Source organism: Myxocyprinus asiaticus, chromosome 44 (genome assembly GCF_019703515.2).
Source record: "Myxocyprinus asiaticus isolate MX2 ecotype Aquarium Trade chromosome 44, UBuf_Myxa_2, whole genome shotgun sequence".
Taxonomy (NCBI): domain Eukaryota; kingdom Metazoa; phylum Chordata; class Actinopteri; order Cypriniformes; family Catostomidae; genus Myxocyprinus; species Myxocyprinus asiaticus.
Window position 1 is genome coordinate 21,231,100 of NC_059387.1, and position 14,158 is coordinate 21,245,257.

A 14,158-nucleotide genomic window follows, 5' to 3' on the forward strand; every position below is an offset into this window, starting at 1 on the left:
ATTTTAAGTGGTAATGCTCTGTAATATTATTTTGTAATATTCTGCGGCTGTGTGAAGTACAGCACAGGGTTAAGCTCAAGTGGTTTTATTTATAACGAGTTTATATTTTTAATTATGTATATTTTTTATGTATATTTTTTTATATGTCTATACTATATACAAATAAAACATGAACGTGCATTTTTGAGAGGGACAAAAAAAAAAAAAAAAAAAAAACTGAAAGGACTTTTATTTTGAAATAGTGAAACTCCATTGACGTTCCTGAGAAACCAACAGAAAGCTCTAGTGGCGTTATAATAATATTAAGTCATAAGTAACTCATAAAAATATCAGTTTGAGACGTTTTTACAACCCACCGTATTAATGAAAGTTGTAAGACTCCTGTGCATTTTTATTTTCTCTATAGCTTCACATTATTTGTGTTAGATGTATTGAGCTGTTGTAAGGTAAGGCATGATAAAGCGCATTTGCACCTGCTAGTAGTAAAATGATTGTATCTATGCTGCTGAAAGAACATGCACTGAATCGAGGAGATGAAATCCAGTTCACATATGATTGAGCACCATTAAAACTGATTTTCAAACTTTATATCAAATGAATGTGATTGCAAGCAATAATTAGGCTATTGGACAATTACAAGGTACAACAAAGCCTGTGGTGATTTGATTTTCACTACTAAAACACAGTTTAATGTAATAATGCAACGTGTTTGCCTTTAAAATGCTATGCAAATGTGGACATTGGGAACCATGTTTTGAAATTAGCTCTCAAATTTTATTTCAAACTAACTTGAATGCGGTTGTAATGTACTGTAGCATGTGTTGTGATGGCATGGGTCTATAGATTGCATAGGCATACATTCATTGCTACGACAATGCATTTGAAAGGAACAACATCCTTTCCTCAGACACACTTTAAAACAAGTGCTGGAATTGTTGCTTTACCAAGATCTTCTGTGTTGTCCCTCTGCTTTGTGTTCAGGATGTGTTCCCATAGAGACCCACGAGGAGCATGTCACTGATCCTGTTTGCCTTTGTGGTCCGGGTCAGGGATGCTCTCCCTCTCTCCGCCTCCACTGATTTCCTACATGACAAGGAGCTTCAGGAGAGAAAGCAACAGCTGAAAGTGATCTCTAAAGCCTTGAGCTTATTACCAGAGAGAGGGGCCGTCAAGGGCCATGAGCTCAACATTTAGTAAGTGCCCTATTGAGGACCAGTCAGTATTCCTTTGAGATGTGGGTGATGGAGCTTAGTGCAGTGGTTTTCAACCTTTTTTACTTCATCCATCAGAAGCTGATCCAATTACGATTAACTGAACTCTCTGTATCGGCCGATCCCAGTCCAATACCAGTGTTGATTTTTTCTTAATTAGTTTAATTAGTTTAGAACATCTTTGCCTCACTGTGTGGAACTGACTGGTGTACTCTTTTATATGAAAAGAACATAATCCTCAAACTACACATTATTTCAGTATAAATGTGTAGCCTATAATGCAGCTGCAAAATTATCAGTCCATTGACATGAACAGCCATGACTAACACACAATATCAGATTTGGAACGGGCACGTCAGACCGATATCTAGGTATCGGATCGGTTCATCCCTAAACATCAATGTAATTCTAATAAAGCATAATTTGATATCCATGTATTTACACTTAGGCACAAACCTACACACACACACACACACACATCTTGGAGCTATTGGTGGACATCACACATCGACTGGCTAAAATACTTTGAAATTAGTTGTATTCACTCCTTGTCTGTTGTCGCATTTCTGACAGCGATGATATTTAATATTTTAGCAATATGCTCTTCTGTAGAATTAATTTTTTCAAGCTAATTTACTATGGACATTGGATATCTTTATCATAAATGTTAAAAACTGTTCTATTCTTTTTCCTTTTTCTTTTCAAAAACGACTTATTGTGATTTATGGAGTGCGTCACTTGCATAGATCTTGAGTTTTTAGTATTTTAATTAAGTTTGATTATTTTAATATAACTTGTTTTTAATAATTCAAAGTAATCTCTTGGCTTCCTTGGGAGTTTGCTGAGGCCCCCTAGTGGTCCCCGGCTATCAGGTTGAGAATAACTGGCCTAGTGGTTAAAGTGGTAAAATTATTTTTGATACTGCTTACTCTCCAACAAGTCTTAGCGCAGATTGTCTAAATTAATTAGCTATATAAATAGATACATAAATATAAATATATAAGTAGAAAAAAAAAGACCAACATCACCAAATTAGCAAATAGTCCATGACAATGTATTTTTTGCATCATTACTAATTCATTCCTTCATTTTAGAAAGTAAATGTGAAAAACTGATTTACAAAAAACAAACAAACAAAAAAACATCAATTAGATTGTGTAATGCAAAACTCAAACAATTGCTGTCACGTAATGCCAGACTCTCCCTATACTTTGTTGCTTTGGATAAAAATCAAATAGTTAAGATGCAAGGGAATGTAGAAAGGAAACAAGTACCAATGGTGAGTTCAGATTTTGGGATATCAGATAGAGGAAACAACAAGCAATGTGCCTGCAGTCTTTTTTACCTGCATTACAGAGTCCAAACTACAGTAAGCCAGGAAATTGGTGGCCGCCCTGTGAAATCATGTTAACTAAGTGGCCTCTCTGTGTGTTGTAGCTTCCTCTCATCTGAGGGTGTGTCATACATGACCGTATGTGCGTGCAGTCTCCCTGCTGCCGTGGCCTTCTGCTTCTTGGAAGACTTGCGCTGGGAATTCACAGCATGCTTTGAGAACACTTCAGTGGCACTGGCAAACAGGCCATACCCATTTCTGGAGTTTGGTAAGATGAAAATGTGGTTGGACTAGGCATTTGATAAGTCATGGATAATGTCATTAATAGTGTATTTCATCAATTAATACACAATAGAGCTCTAAATTATGACAAGCCACAATACGACCTGCAGTGATGAGCTGATAATGTTTCTCTAACTTGCATGTGTTATGTACATCACTTTACTAATTTGCCTTTGATCATTTCAGATAGTGTCATTCAAAAATTGCAGCACCATTACAATCAGAATGGTGGTCCATCTCTTGAAGTTACCCTGGGCGAGGTACAGGAGGAGCTCAGGACCAGCCCCCCTCAGGTTCTCACCATGGAGGACGTGGCACTCACCAACGGAACAGCCAATGGGCATGTTGAACTAACATCTGCACCAGGTCTACGCTCAGAGCACTGCATTGTTTAGTGATGAATATAGTTTGCGCTTTGTATTATATAAATTAAAATGTTGGGCGTGTGTTTTTTTTTTTTTTTTTTTTTTTTTTGTTAGATGTGGCTAACATTGATATCTATTGGTTTTAAAGGTCAAGGTCAGAGGCTGGAACCAGTCTCAGCTCCAGGAATCCTTTCCCTGGTTCTTAACATCATGTGTGCTGCCCTCAACCTTATACGTGGTGTCCACCTTATTGAATACACCTTCCAGGTAACACTATGGTTCAAATGATATCAAACAGCTATATGTGTAATTGCAAAGAAGTCATGTTTGAAGTTTTAGATTTTATGGTATGATACAATTATTTTACAGGATGATTATGATGGTTTGTGGAATGTGGTGGCATTTCTTTTGGCGTTTTTCTGCTGTGTTTGCCAGGTAAATGGTCTTACAGCTATACTGTATATTATATAAATATGCTGTACTGTATATTATACACTGTCTGTGATTTTTCCAGTCTCTATTTTTTCATAAAAGGAGGTAAAGAAGTCATTTTTTTAAAACTGTTAGCACCAACAAGCATACAGTATGTCCATTTAATGAAGCACTGTAACCCAGGTCTCTGTCTTCTTCCCACAGTGTCATCTGTATTTGTTCTACACCTGCCAGAAGAAGCTGAAATCATTCACTCTTCTTATTGTCATCATCTTATGCAATGCTTTTCTCTTCGGCCTGAGGAACATCTGGCAGCTGGTCTTCCACATGTCCGTGGCCTGCCTCTCCTCCCTGCTCACCCTCCACCGCAAACTGCTGGACAGGAATTCGGACTGTGGAGTATGAGGACTCCAGTTCACTTCGAGAGATTGGACAATGGTAGGGTGAGATTACACTGGGAAGACTTATGAAAGAACAAATAAACTTGACACGGTGGCTCACATTAACTGATATTTTTGTTTTAGCTTTTGGTTTGATCTGATATTGGGATCAAGTGTTAATTTTGTATCAAATGGATAGTGAGTGCAATAGCGTTTTTATGGGGGTCTTCAATTTAATGAATGCATAACAAAATGTTTTCAATTACGTATTATGATATGAATGAAACAAGGAAAATTGATACGAAACCAGACATTAAGCAAGCATTCAGTTGCCATTGTTAATTTTATTTATTTGCTGCAACATAAGAACTTCTGGTTAATCATGCTTTGTTCTTTTTCTTTGTTTACCTTTTCAGAACGGGTTAATTTTTGGTCTGTTTAAGGGGATTGTTCACCCAAAAATAAAAATTCTCTCACCATTTACTCCCCTTCATGCCACCCCAGATGTATAAGATTTTCTTTCCTCTGCAGAACACAAACAAAGATTTTTAAAAGCATACCTCAGCTCTGTTGGTCCATACAATGCATGCCAGAATTTGAAGCTCCAAAAAGGAAATAAAGGCAGCATAAAAGTAATCCATATGACTCCAGTGGTTCAATCCATGTTTTCAGAAGTGATATGATAGGTGTGGGTTTGAAACATATCAATATTTAAGTCCTTTTTTTTAACTATAAATTCTCCTCCCAAGTAGGTGGTGATATGCACAAAGAATGCAAATCTAGAATCAAGAATGTGAAAGTGGAGATTTATATTATAGTAGACTTAAAGATTGATCTGTTTCTCACCCACACCTATCATATTGTTTCTGAAGACATGGATTTAACCACTGGAGTTGTATGGATTACTTTTATGCTGCCTTTACGTGCTTTTTGGACCTTCAAAATGTTGGTACCATTCACTTGATTATATGGATCTGCAGAGCTGAGATATTTTTCAATAAATCTTTGCTTGTGTTCTGGTGAAGAAGGAAAGTCATACACATCTGGGATGGCATGAGGGTGAGTAAATGATGAGAGAATTTTCACTTTTGGTTGAACTATCCCTTCAATTGTTATGAAAATATAAATACATATTATCATTATTACATTATGTATTTGACTGACAGTGAGCATGGCAATTGATTCTGAAAGGACATTTTATGCTCAAATATTATCCCAAGATGTTCTTTTCATTTTGGACAGTATCTTTTAGGTAGTTATAGGCTGCACCATTTTGTATTAAGAGCTACAATTTTTAAACATGGAACATTCAGGTCTTTCAGCTAGACTTATACCATTTTTACACACAGGATAAATTTGTTTAGACTACCTTTCTTTGATACTCATCCCAAAGACTATAAACCTGAAGTCATTTCAACAAGTTATTATAATACATCATTCCTTTTATCATGACAAATTTGGCAAGGATTAAGTAAAAATGAATGACAAGTGCTAAAGAATACAGCAACTTGTATGTATTGCAGTTGTCTGAAATTCACATCTATTTTCTTAACATAAAAGCTGTTTATTTACAAATGTTTATTGTTGGTCAGTATTTATCATCATTGACAGAGCTTGGTTTACAGTGCATCCGGAAAGTATTCACAGCGCTTCACTTTTTCCACATTTTGTTATGTTACAGCCTTATTCCAAAATGGATTAAATTCATTATTTTCCTCAAAATTCTACAAACAGTACCCCATAATGACAACGTGAAAGAAGTTTGTTTGAAATCTTTGCAAATTTATAAAAAAACAAAAACAAAACACATGTACATAAGTATTCACAGCCTTTGCTCAATACTTTGTTGAAGCACCAATTACAGCCTCAAGTCTTTTGGAGTATGATGCTACAAGCTTGGCACACCTATTTTTGGGCAGTTTCTCCCATTCTTCTTTGCAGGACCTCTCAAGCTCCATCAGGTTGGATGGGGAGTGTCGGTGCACAGCCATTTTCAGATCTCTCCAGAGATGTTCAATCGGGTTCAAGTCTGGGCTCTGGCTGGGCCACTCAAGGACATTCACAGAGTTGTCCCGTAGCCACTCCTTTGTTATCTTGGCTGTGTGCTTGGGGTCGTTGTCCTGCTGGAAGATGAACCTTCGCCCCTGTCTGAGGTCCAGAGTGCTCTGGAGCAGGTTTTCATCAAGGATGTCTCTGTACATTGCTGCATTCATCTTTCCCTCGATCCTGACTAGTCTCCCAGTTCCTGCCGCTGAAAAACATCCCCACAGCATGATGCTGCCACCACCATGCTTCACTGTAGGGATGGTATTGGCCAGGTGATGAGCGGTGCCTGGTTTCCTCCAGACATGACGCTTGCCATTCAGGCCAAAGAGTTCAAGCTTTGTTTCACCAGACCAGAGAATTTTGTTTCTCATGAGGAGTGGCTTCCGTCTGGCCACTCTACCATACAGGCCTGATTGGTGGAGTGCTGCAGAGATGGTTGTTCTTCTGGAAGGTTCTCCTCTCTCCACAGAGAAACGCTGGAGCTCTGTCAGAGTGACCATCGGGTTCTTGGTCACCTCCCTGACTAAGGCCCTTCTCCCCTGATCGCTCAGTTTGGCGAGGCGGCCAGCTCTAGGAAGAGTCCTGGTGGTTCCAAACTTACTCCATTTACGGATGATGGAGGCCATTGTGCTCATTGGGACCTTCAATGCTGCAGAAATTTTTCTGTACCCTTCCCCAGATCTGTGCCTCGATACAATCCTGTCTCGGAGGTCTACAGACAATTCCTTGGACTTCATGGCTTGGTTTGTGCTCTGACATGCACTGTTAACTGTGGGACCTTATATAGACAGGTGTGTGCCTTTCCAAATCATGTCCAATCAGCTGAATTTACCACAGGTGGACTCCAATAAAGTTGTAGAAACATCTTAAGGATGATCAGTGGAAATAGGATGCACCTGAGCTCAATTTTGAGTTTCATGGCAAAGGCTGTGAATACTTATGTACATGTGATTGTTTTTATTTATTTATTTTTTATAAATTTGCAAAAATTTCAAACAAACTTCTTTCACATTGTCATTATGGGGTATTGTTTGTAGAATTTTGAGGAAAATAATGAATTTAATCAATTTTGGAATAAGGCTGTAACATAACAAAATGTGGAAAAAGTGAAGTGCTGTGAATACTTTCCGGATGCACTATACATATATGTAATTATTTTATTTGCACTGAATTGTTCTTTATGAAGTAGACAAAACCACTTGTCATTTTATTGTTATTGTTGCAGCAGAAAGTATTATGATTTGACTGAGGAAACAAGTTTATCCTGAATAAATTTAAGATTAAGTTGACTATATTTATGTTAATCTTTAATCTTTCATCAATTCAGTATTTTAAATATAAAGCATGTGTCCTATGTTGTAAACTTATTTAGAATATTAAGCCATTGTAGCTTTTACACTGAGTTTCTATAAATTGCAAATGTTTTACTCTTATTCTTCAAGAAATCAACATTGACAATGCATTTGTTTTCAGATAAATAAGCATAGATATCTTTTTATGAACAATCATGTTCTTGAATTCTGAATTTTAAGAGCGAGCTGTGCTTTTTTTGGTTGGTGTAGAAATTGGATTACATGTCATTATGCTGTGTTGTAGCAACACCTTGCATGTAAAGCTTTGTTCTAATGTGTTTAGGTTAACAGTTAATGTGTGTTCCTGTCAATGCCTTATTGCACAATATGATTACAGCAATCCAAACAGTGGAGTGAGAATATATGATAATTTTAAAGTTTGTGAAATCTATACCAATGCACAGTATAGTTAATACTGTAATTCTGTATCAATAACAATAATGTACAATGTAAAAATAAGGGCTCTTTCTATTGACTGACATTTCAACATGGTACATCATATTACATAAACCATGATTTGTAAGTAATATTTCCTAATACTGTATGCAATCCTTAATTCTGGATTTTTAACTTTTTTAATTGGTGTTTGAATGAGGGTTACATAAACTTTAAGTGGATACATATTTGCTCACTCATTTAATACAAGGCATAGTGTGTTTGTTGAAACAATGGAATATATATTTTTTTATAATATTTTTTGATGTTTGTAGATACAGTATATGGAATTAATGAGTGTATTTACTCATTAGTTGCACATTAGTTGCACAAATGAAAGAATCTGTGTGTAGATTATTTGATTCTCATGCATATTTGACCCATTTTTAAATCCTCTGTGTCAGTGAACTGTAATGTTGGTGCTGGAGGTTATACTTACATAATGCACTTCACACAGTTTAATACCACTGTTGTCTTAATCTACTTGCATTTTATTTAGATGATTAATTCCAAAATGTTTTATTTCCATTTATGTTTCAATACTGAAGGACTGTGAAAGACAATTTTCCCTAAGGTCTTAAAGGGTTAGTTCACCCAAAATGTATAGATTATGTCTTCATTTACATACCCGTATGTTGATCCAACCTCATTCTTCCATGCAACACAAAAGGAGATGTTAAACAGAATGTAAGCCTCAGTCACCATTCACTTTCATTGCACATTTTTTTTTTTTCTCCATTCCATGTAAGTGAATGGTGACTGAGGTTACCATTCTGCCTAACATCTCCTTTTGTGTTCCACAGATGAAAGATGGTCACACGGGTTTGGATTGACATGAGGGTGAGAACTATTATACCTTTTAATAAATAAAATCAACATGCTTAGGACAGACAACCTTAGTTAAACAATTAAGGTTTGTTTCACTAGAGTTTAACTGCTACCAACATGAACCTCCAGCAACCAAATTAGTCTCCAAAATGGTGTTTTAAATTGACACTATTCCCATGTTAAAACTTGTTTTTCACTAAAACAGACTTATTATTATAAAAACAACAGCTGAGCATATTATAAGAACTATGTGATTTTGTTTGAATACACAATCTTGTTAGAGTATGGTTTGCTTGTGCATTTTTACATGATAGTTGTATGGAGGTTATACATGTTTATATATATTTTTTTACTAATAGAAAAGTAAGAATAAGACTTGCATTACCTTGGCTGGCTGAAATGTTTGTGATAACTAAATGTCTTGATTACATGCCGTTGAGATGATGTTCAAAAGCAGTCATGTTCATGCTGTTTTATAATGCTTTATGAATGAAGGTTAAAAGTGCCACAACCTATTAGAATGTCTTAAGTGCACATTAAAATATTTAGTACCTCATAGCCCAACTGAGCTGATTTAACTTTCTTTTAAAACTAAGGTTAGTCAGCACAAAATTATGAATTTTGCCATCCTGTTTTTCACTTTTACTGTTGAGTTTTGTAGCTATTTCATCTAGTTTTTAATTTAAATACATTTGTTTTTTGCATATATTATATTTTTTTAATTGTGGTAATAGCCTTAGTTAATCTGTTATCTGCAACGTTTTGGATACATTTTGTCCTGAAACAGTTATGCAAACAGACTAATAGGTTTTGGGATGTCACAACTTAAACATTTAGGCTTTCTTAGCATCACAAAGATTTTTTTTTACTGTATTTTCTTGCTCATTTATTTTTGTGGTCATATTACAATCGTTCCCATCTCTACAAGCTATGATTCCATCTGTTGTTTGTGGGCTTGTAGTATATGGATCAGAACATTGGGTGGCAGTCTAAAACTACAGTTTGGAAGCTGGAATTGAAAGGTTAGAGGTGACTTGCCTTCAGCTAGTATTGCAATATTGACTAAGGGAAACCCTTGAATTTTCATGTAGATGTCTTCACTATTATACCACTGCATCCAATGATGTGCAACATCTTGCAAAAGAAACTGAACATAGAGACTGATGTGGTTAAATAAGGGTTATTATTGACTTGACATGCAACACCAGATGTCTCATGTGCAGTCTTTAGCTCTTTTTGTTGTGCTGAGATTTGGGACATGTAGGAGTCTAATATCTACTTTATGACTCATCACATCTGTTGGTCCACCCTAGGGGTATAGCTTAAAAATTCTTTATGTACTGTACACAGCTTAGGAAAGTTTGTCAGTAATGCAACTTGGCAGCACGGCATAAGCGAAAAATGACACTGGCGTAGGTCACAGCATTAAAAAAAAAAAAAAAAAAAAAAACAAGCCTGGTGCTGGCACTATCCTGAGCTGTTTCCTCTTGCCTGGCAATACTTCCCTAAAACTTTGGCAGTATTTAATCACCTTCAGTCCAACAGATTATAGTAGAGGATTGACCAGGAATCAGATCACTCTACTGCACTGATCCATGTAATTTCTCTGTTAAACAAGCATGCGAGGATCAGTCACTGAGCTCTGCTCCTAGTTTTGGCACTCACAGGTCTGAATTGCAGGTATAGAGCAACATACTGTATATCTCTTTTACTTTTAAAGATTCAAAAATATATATAAACCAAAAAGTAGTAAGTGGTCAGGAACAATACATTTCTGGTTAATCTCCAGAATGAAAGACCTATGCAAGTGAAAAAGGCTACTACCACATGGGTTTTGAATCTGTCGGGAGCGAGATTACTGTTTTAAAGTAGTCTTTTGAATCAGTTCACCAAATAGATTCATTCAAAGATCCTTTCTGAAGATCTTTAGGCTCATTTGTGGTGGCAAATTAGCATTTGTGTTATGAGTGAGTCACTGAATCAGTAATTAAACTGTTTCAGAGTCATTCACGACCGAAACAATGGAAATGAATGAGAACAATTAGTTCAAATACACCGGTTTGTTCACGAATAAAATGCTACACTCAAGTGAAGCATAAAAGACAACAGAAATATAATGAACAGTAGGCTTAAATAAAATCCAGATTCATGTGCATTTTGCTAAATATGAACCATGTCCACAGTGTGTTGTATGTTCCGAGTTGCTTGTATATGACATTGAATACACACTGAATACACAATGCTTGGGTTTGAAACGTCACTTCTGACAGCTGTTAAATGGTGAACGCTTCTGTGTAGGAAAAAAAAAATGTTAAGTGTTCCATTTGGGACAATACTACACTTTGAAAATTCATACACTACATGGCTGAGTGCATAGTGTATAGTGTGTTGTTTGGGACACAGCTTTTGTCTGCACAGAATAACTACAGTATCAAAATGTGGCATGATTTTTTTTTTTTTTTAATTTTACTCAAAATATATTTAAAAATAGGCCAAAAAGATAACTGGATGCAGCTCACTTGCAACATGATGAGGTCTTGTGACAACAAAGAAGCATACTATTGTTTGAAATGTTAATTATGGTGTAATGCCTTTACTGTTTCACTTAGAATTTCTAAAGAAAAGTAGGCAGTATACAGTGTACTATTAAATATTACTATTAACATCCTTGCAGAATGATAAACGATGGTGTCCAAAGTAAAAGAGTCATATCTGTATTATTGGACATGAATCATTAATCAGAGAATTAATGAGAAGTTTGCTTAGATGGTGGGTTTCATGCAGGGAGAGATAGCAGAGCGCTTTTTCTCTTAGATATTGTTGACTTTGCTTTACAGGCTCACATAAATTGCTTTGCACTTCACCCATATAAGACACATTTCACTGACTGTGGGAAAATAATTTAGTGTGATCTTTGACTATATGTGCTGGTGTCCACTCAGACAAGTAGGTATTATCAAACTTTTGCTAAATCAAATTCAAAAAAGGCTAAATGATATTTGTGACCTCTTTTTCTCTCTCCTTCACTTACACATAAACATTGCAATCAGACTTGTGATTGTACATTAATTCACAGACATATGGACCAATCATAAAAAGGAAATGGATTTTTCATAGGTTAACTTGTGAATCCGACTCTCTGTCAAAAGAGTTTCGTCACCTGACTCATCCATGTATAATGCATTTGTTCTGGAAGCACACTTGACACTGCTCTCATCTGGACTCGGTGTTGAATTGCATAGGATCTCCACAGAATAAGCTTCTGATAATCGCCTTTTCACAATTCTCAGTGGCTGACTGTCAATTGTTATTATTCACATTGTGATTGGATCAGAGGAAGTGAGCCTGCACAGCAAACAATGATCTACTGACTATTGAACCATATACTGTATTGTATGAAGTCCCTCCTTTTCACAATAATTTTTGTCCTGATATATCATTTTGTTTTCTGTGAAAATGAAACACTATAGGGACCTTTTGTTCTGTTTTAAAAATGGGGCTGAACCAACATTCATTGAGGCAGTTCTTAGGTAGCATTATCTGAATATCTGATAAAACACACCGCTTTAATCAGATTACTGGTAACCAGTGAAGTAGTGGGGGCCATATGCACATATAGGCCGTGTGCTTACTTTTTCCCAGGGCTGTTTGTGTATAATGACTTCTAAGGATCAATATATGTGTATACCCACTTGTTTTGCTGCTTCAGAAGTCCATAATCTACTGTCATGTTAGTTTCCCTTGAACTGTATTGGATGCTGTTTTGTGAAACTGGAGATTCTTTGTTGTAACTGGTGCATTATCACTTGAATTCTACCATTCCCCACCCCTGACAACCGTTGTCGCCCCATCATCGACTGAGGGAATTTATGACAGTGAGTGGAGTGAGAGAGAGTCACCCACACGCTGAAGCAGTATCAGGTCAAATTAATTAACAAAATATGCCAAATGTTCTATAAAATAAGAAATCGTCTCGTAATTAAGGGAAAAAATTGTATTCCGTATGAAATCCATACACGATGCTATTTGTCCAGTATTTTAGCGTCACACACCCAAACTGCTGAGAATGTTTCACAAATCGAGAGAAATGGACCTGAAACACATACCTTTCATGTGAGTTGTGTGAGACATCAGATGTTGCTTTACACGGACGCTAAACTTGACAGAAATGGCTTTGGGAAATATCAGTGACAATCAGCGCATGTCTTCTGTAGTGTTTTCTTTCAGAAGCAAGAGAATTTTGTCAAAAATATATCATTTGTGTGCATGTTAATTGTTTCCCACCACTGGGAGTTTAAAACACCAGTAAACGCACACTGTAAAAAATGTCTGTAATTTTAACAGTAAAAGACTGTAAAAATGCTACAGAAATAAAACGTTAACTATTTAATGAGTATTAACTGTAAAATATACAGTAAAACATTTTAATATATTTTAAAAGACAATACAGTAGTTTTTACAAAAAAATGTTGTAAAAATAAACATTTTTAGATTGAAAAAGTATGATTTCCTGTATAATTAATGATACAAATTTTCTACATTATGTTTAACAAGAGAGTACATGTACTTTTTACAGTAAATTATTGTTAAAATTACAGTAAAAAACAGCAATCGGGCGTTCCCACAATTCCCTGCGTGACCCATTACATTTCATTATATTTTATGGGAATAGTTATGTTTCTTCTTATTTTTAATATCAGTTACGTACATTGGGGTGTTCTGTTTTATATTTGACGTAGTTTAGTAAATGTTTACTGCATTATTTAAATTTCACATGTGTTACCTTGACGGTGTTTAGTTTTTGTGTGAGTGATATTGAGCACTGTCTCTGCATGTTTATTGGTCATTGCTCCTGGAAGAGCCACTATTGGTGAACTTCATGTCATCATGTGCTCTTCTATAGTTACTACGGTGATTAACAAATACCATATAAAGTAAAAAGCAGATTTTTACAGTTTCAGAAGGCTAATATCAAGTTTATGATGTTTTTTTTTTACTGTAAATTTAACAGATTGTTTTTTTGTTTTTTGTTTTTTACAGTGCCATCGTGGTCATGTAAATGACAACAGTTTTAAACTGTAAATTGTTTTACATTTTTACTGTATTTTTTACATAATTATTCTGGCAACCACAGCTGCTAGTTTTTTTTTTGTTGTTGTAAAAACAACAGGATTTTTTTTTTTTACAGTGCACCTATTCATGACATGCCATTACATTTTATTGCATATGTCAGAGCTCGTTCTGGAAGAAAGAAAGAGGTAAGAAAAATTGCATTACTGCATGAATTCAAAATAAAAGTACAGTAGTACAGGTGTAGTTAAAACACTTAATGTAATTTTTTTATGTTTCCCTCATGATAAACACTATTTACTGCCAAAACAATGATACTAATCCAATGAGAAATACACTATTTTCATGTTAAGCCTTTTCTCTCCCTTTCTCTCTTCTTCCTGGTCATTGTATTAAAGTGTTTTTCATTTTAAATTAGGGGACG

General features: G+C 35.6%; 1 protein-coding gene across 2 annotated transcripts; it reads left to right on the top strand.

Annotated features, from left to right (window-relative positions):
* Positions 1-266: 266 nt before the first annotated feature.
* LOC127434796 (vesicle-trafficking protein SEC22c-like) lies at positions 267-4,469 on the top strand. Of its 2 annotated transcripts, XM_051687779.1 has the most exons (7): positions 267-446; positions 982-1,193; positions 2,649-2,812; positions 3,013-3,192; positions 3,340-3,458; positions 3,561-3,626; positions 3,828-4,469. In XM_051687779.1, exons 2-7 carry the CDS (start codon positions 1,012-1,014, stop codon positions 4,026-4,028), a joined length of 912 nt encoding a protein of 303 aa, XP_051543739.1. In that variant the 5' UTR covers positions 267-446; positions 982-1,011; the 3' UTR covers positions 4,029-4,469. The 2 variants fall into 2 exon arrangements, with proteins under 2 accessions (XP_051543739.1, XP_051543740.1); XM_051687780.1 differs by lacking the exon at positions 3,561-3,626.
* Positions 4,470-14,158: the final 9,689 nt, after the last annotated feature.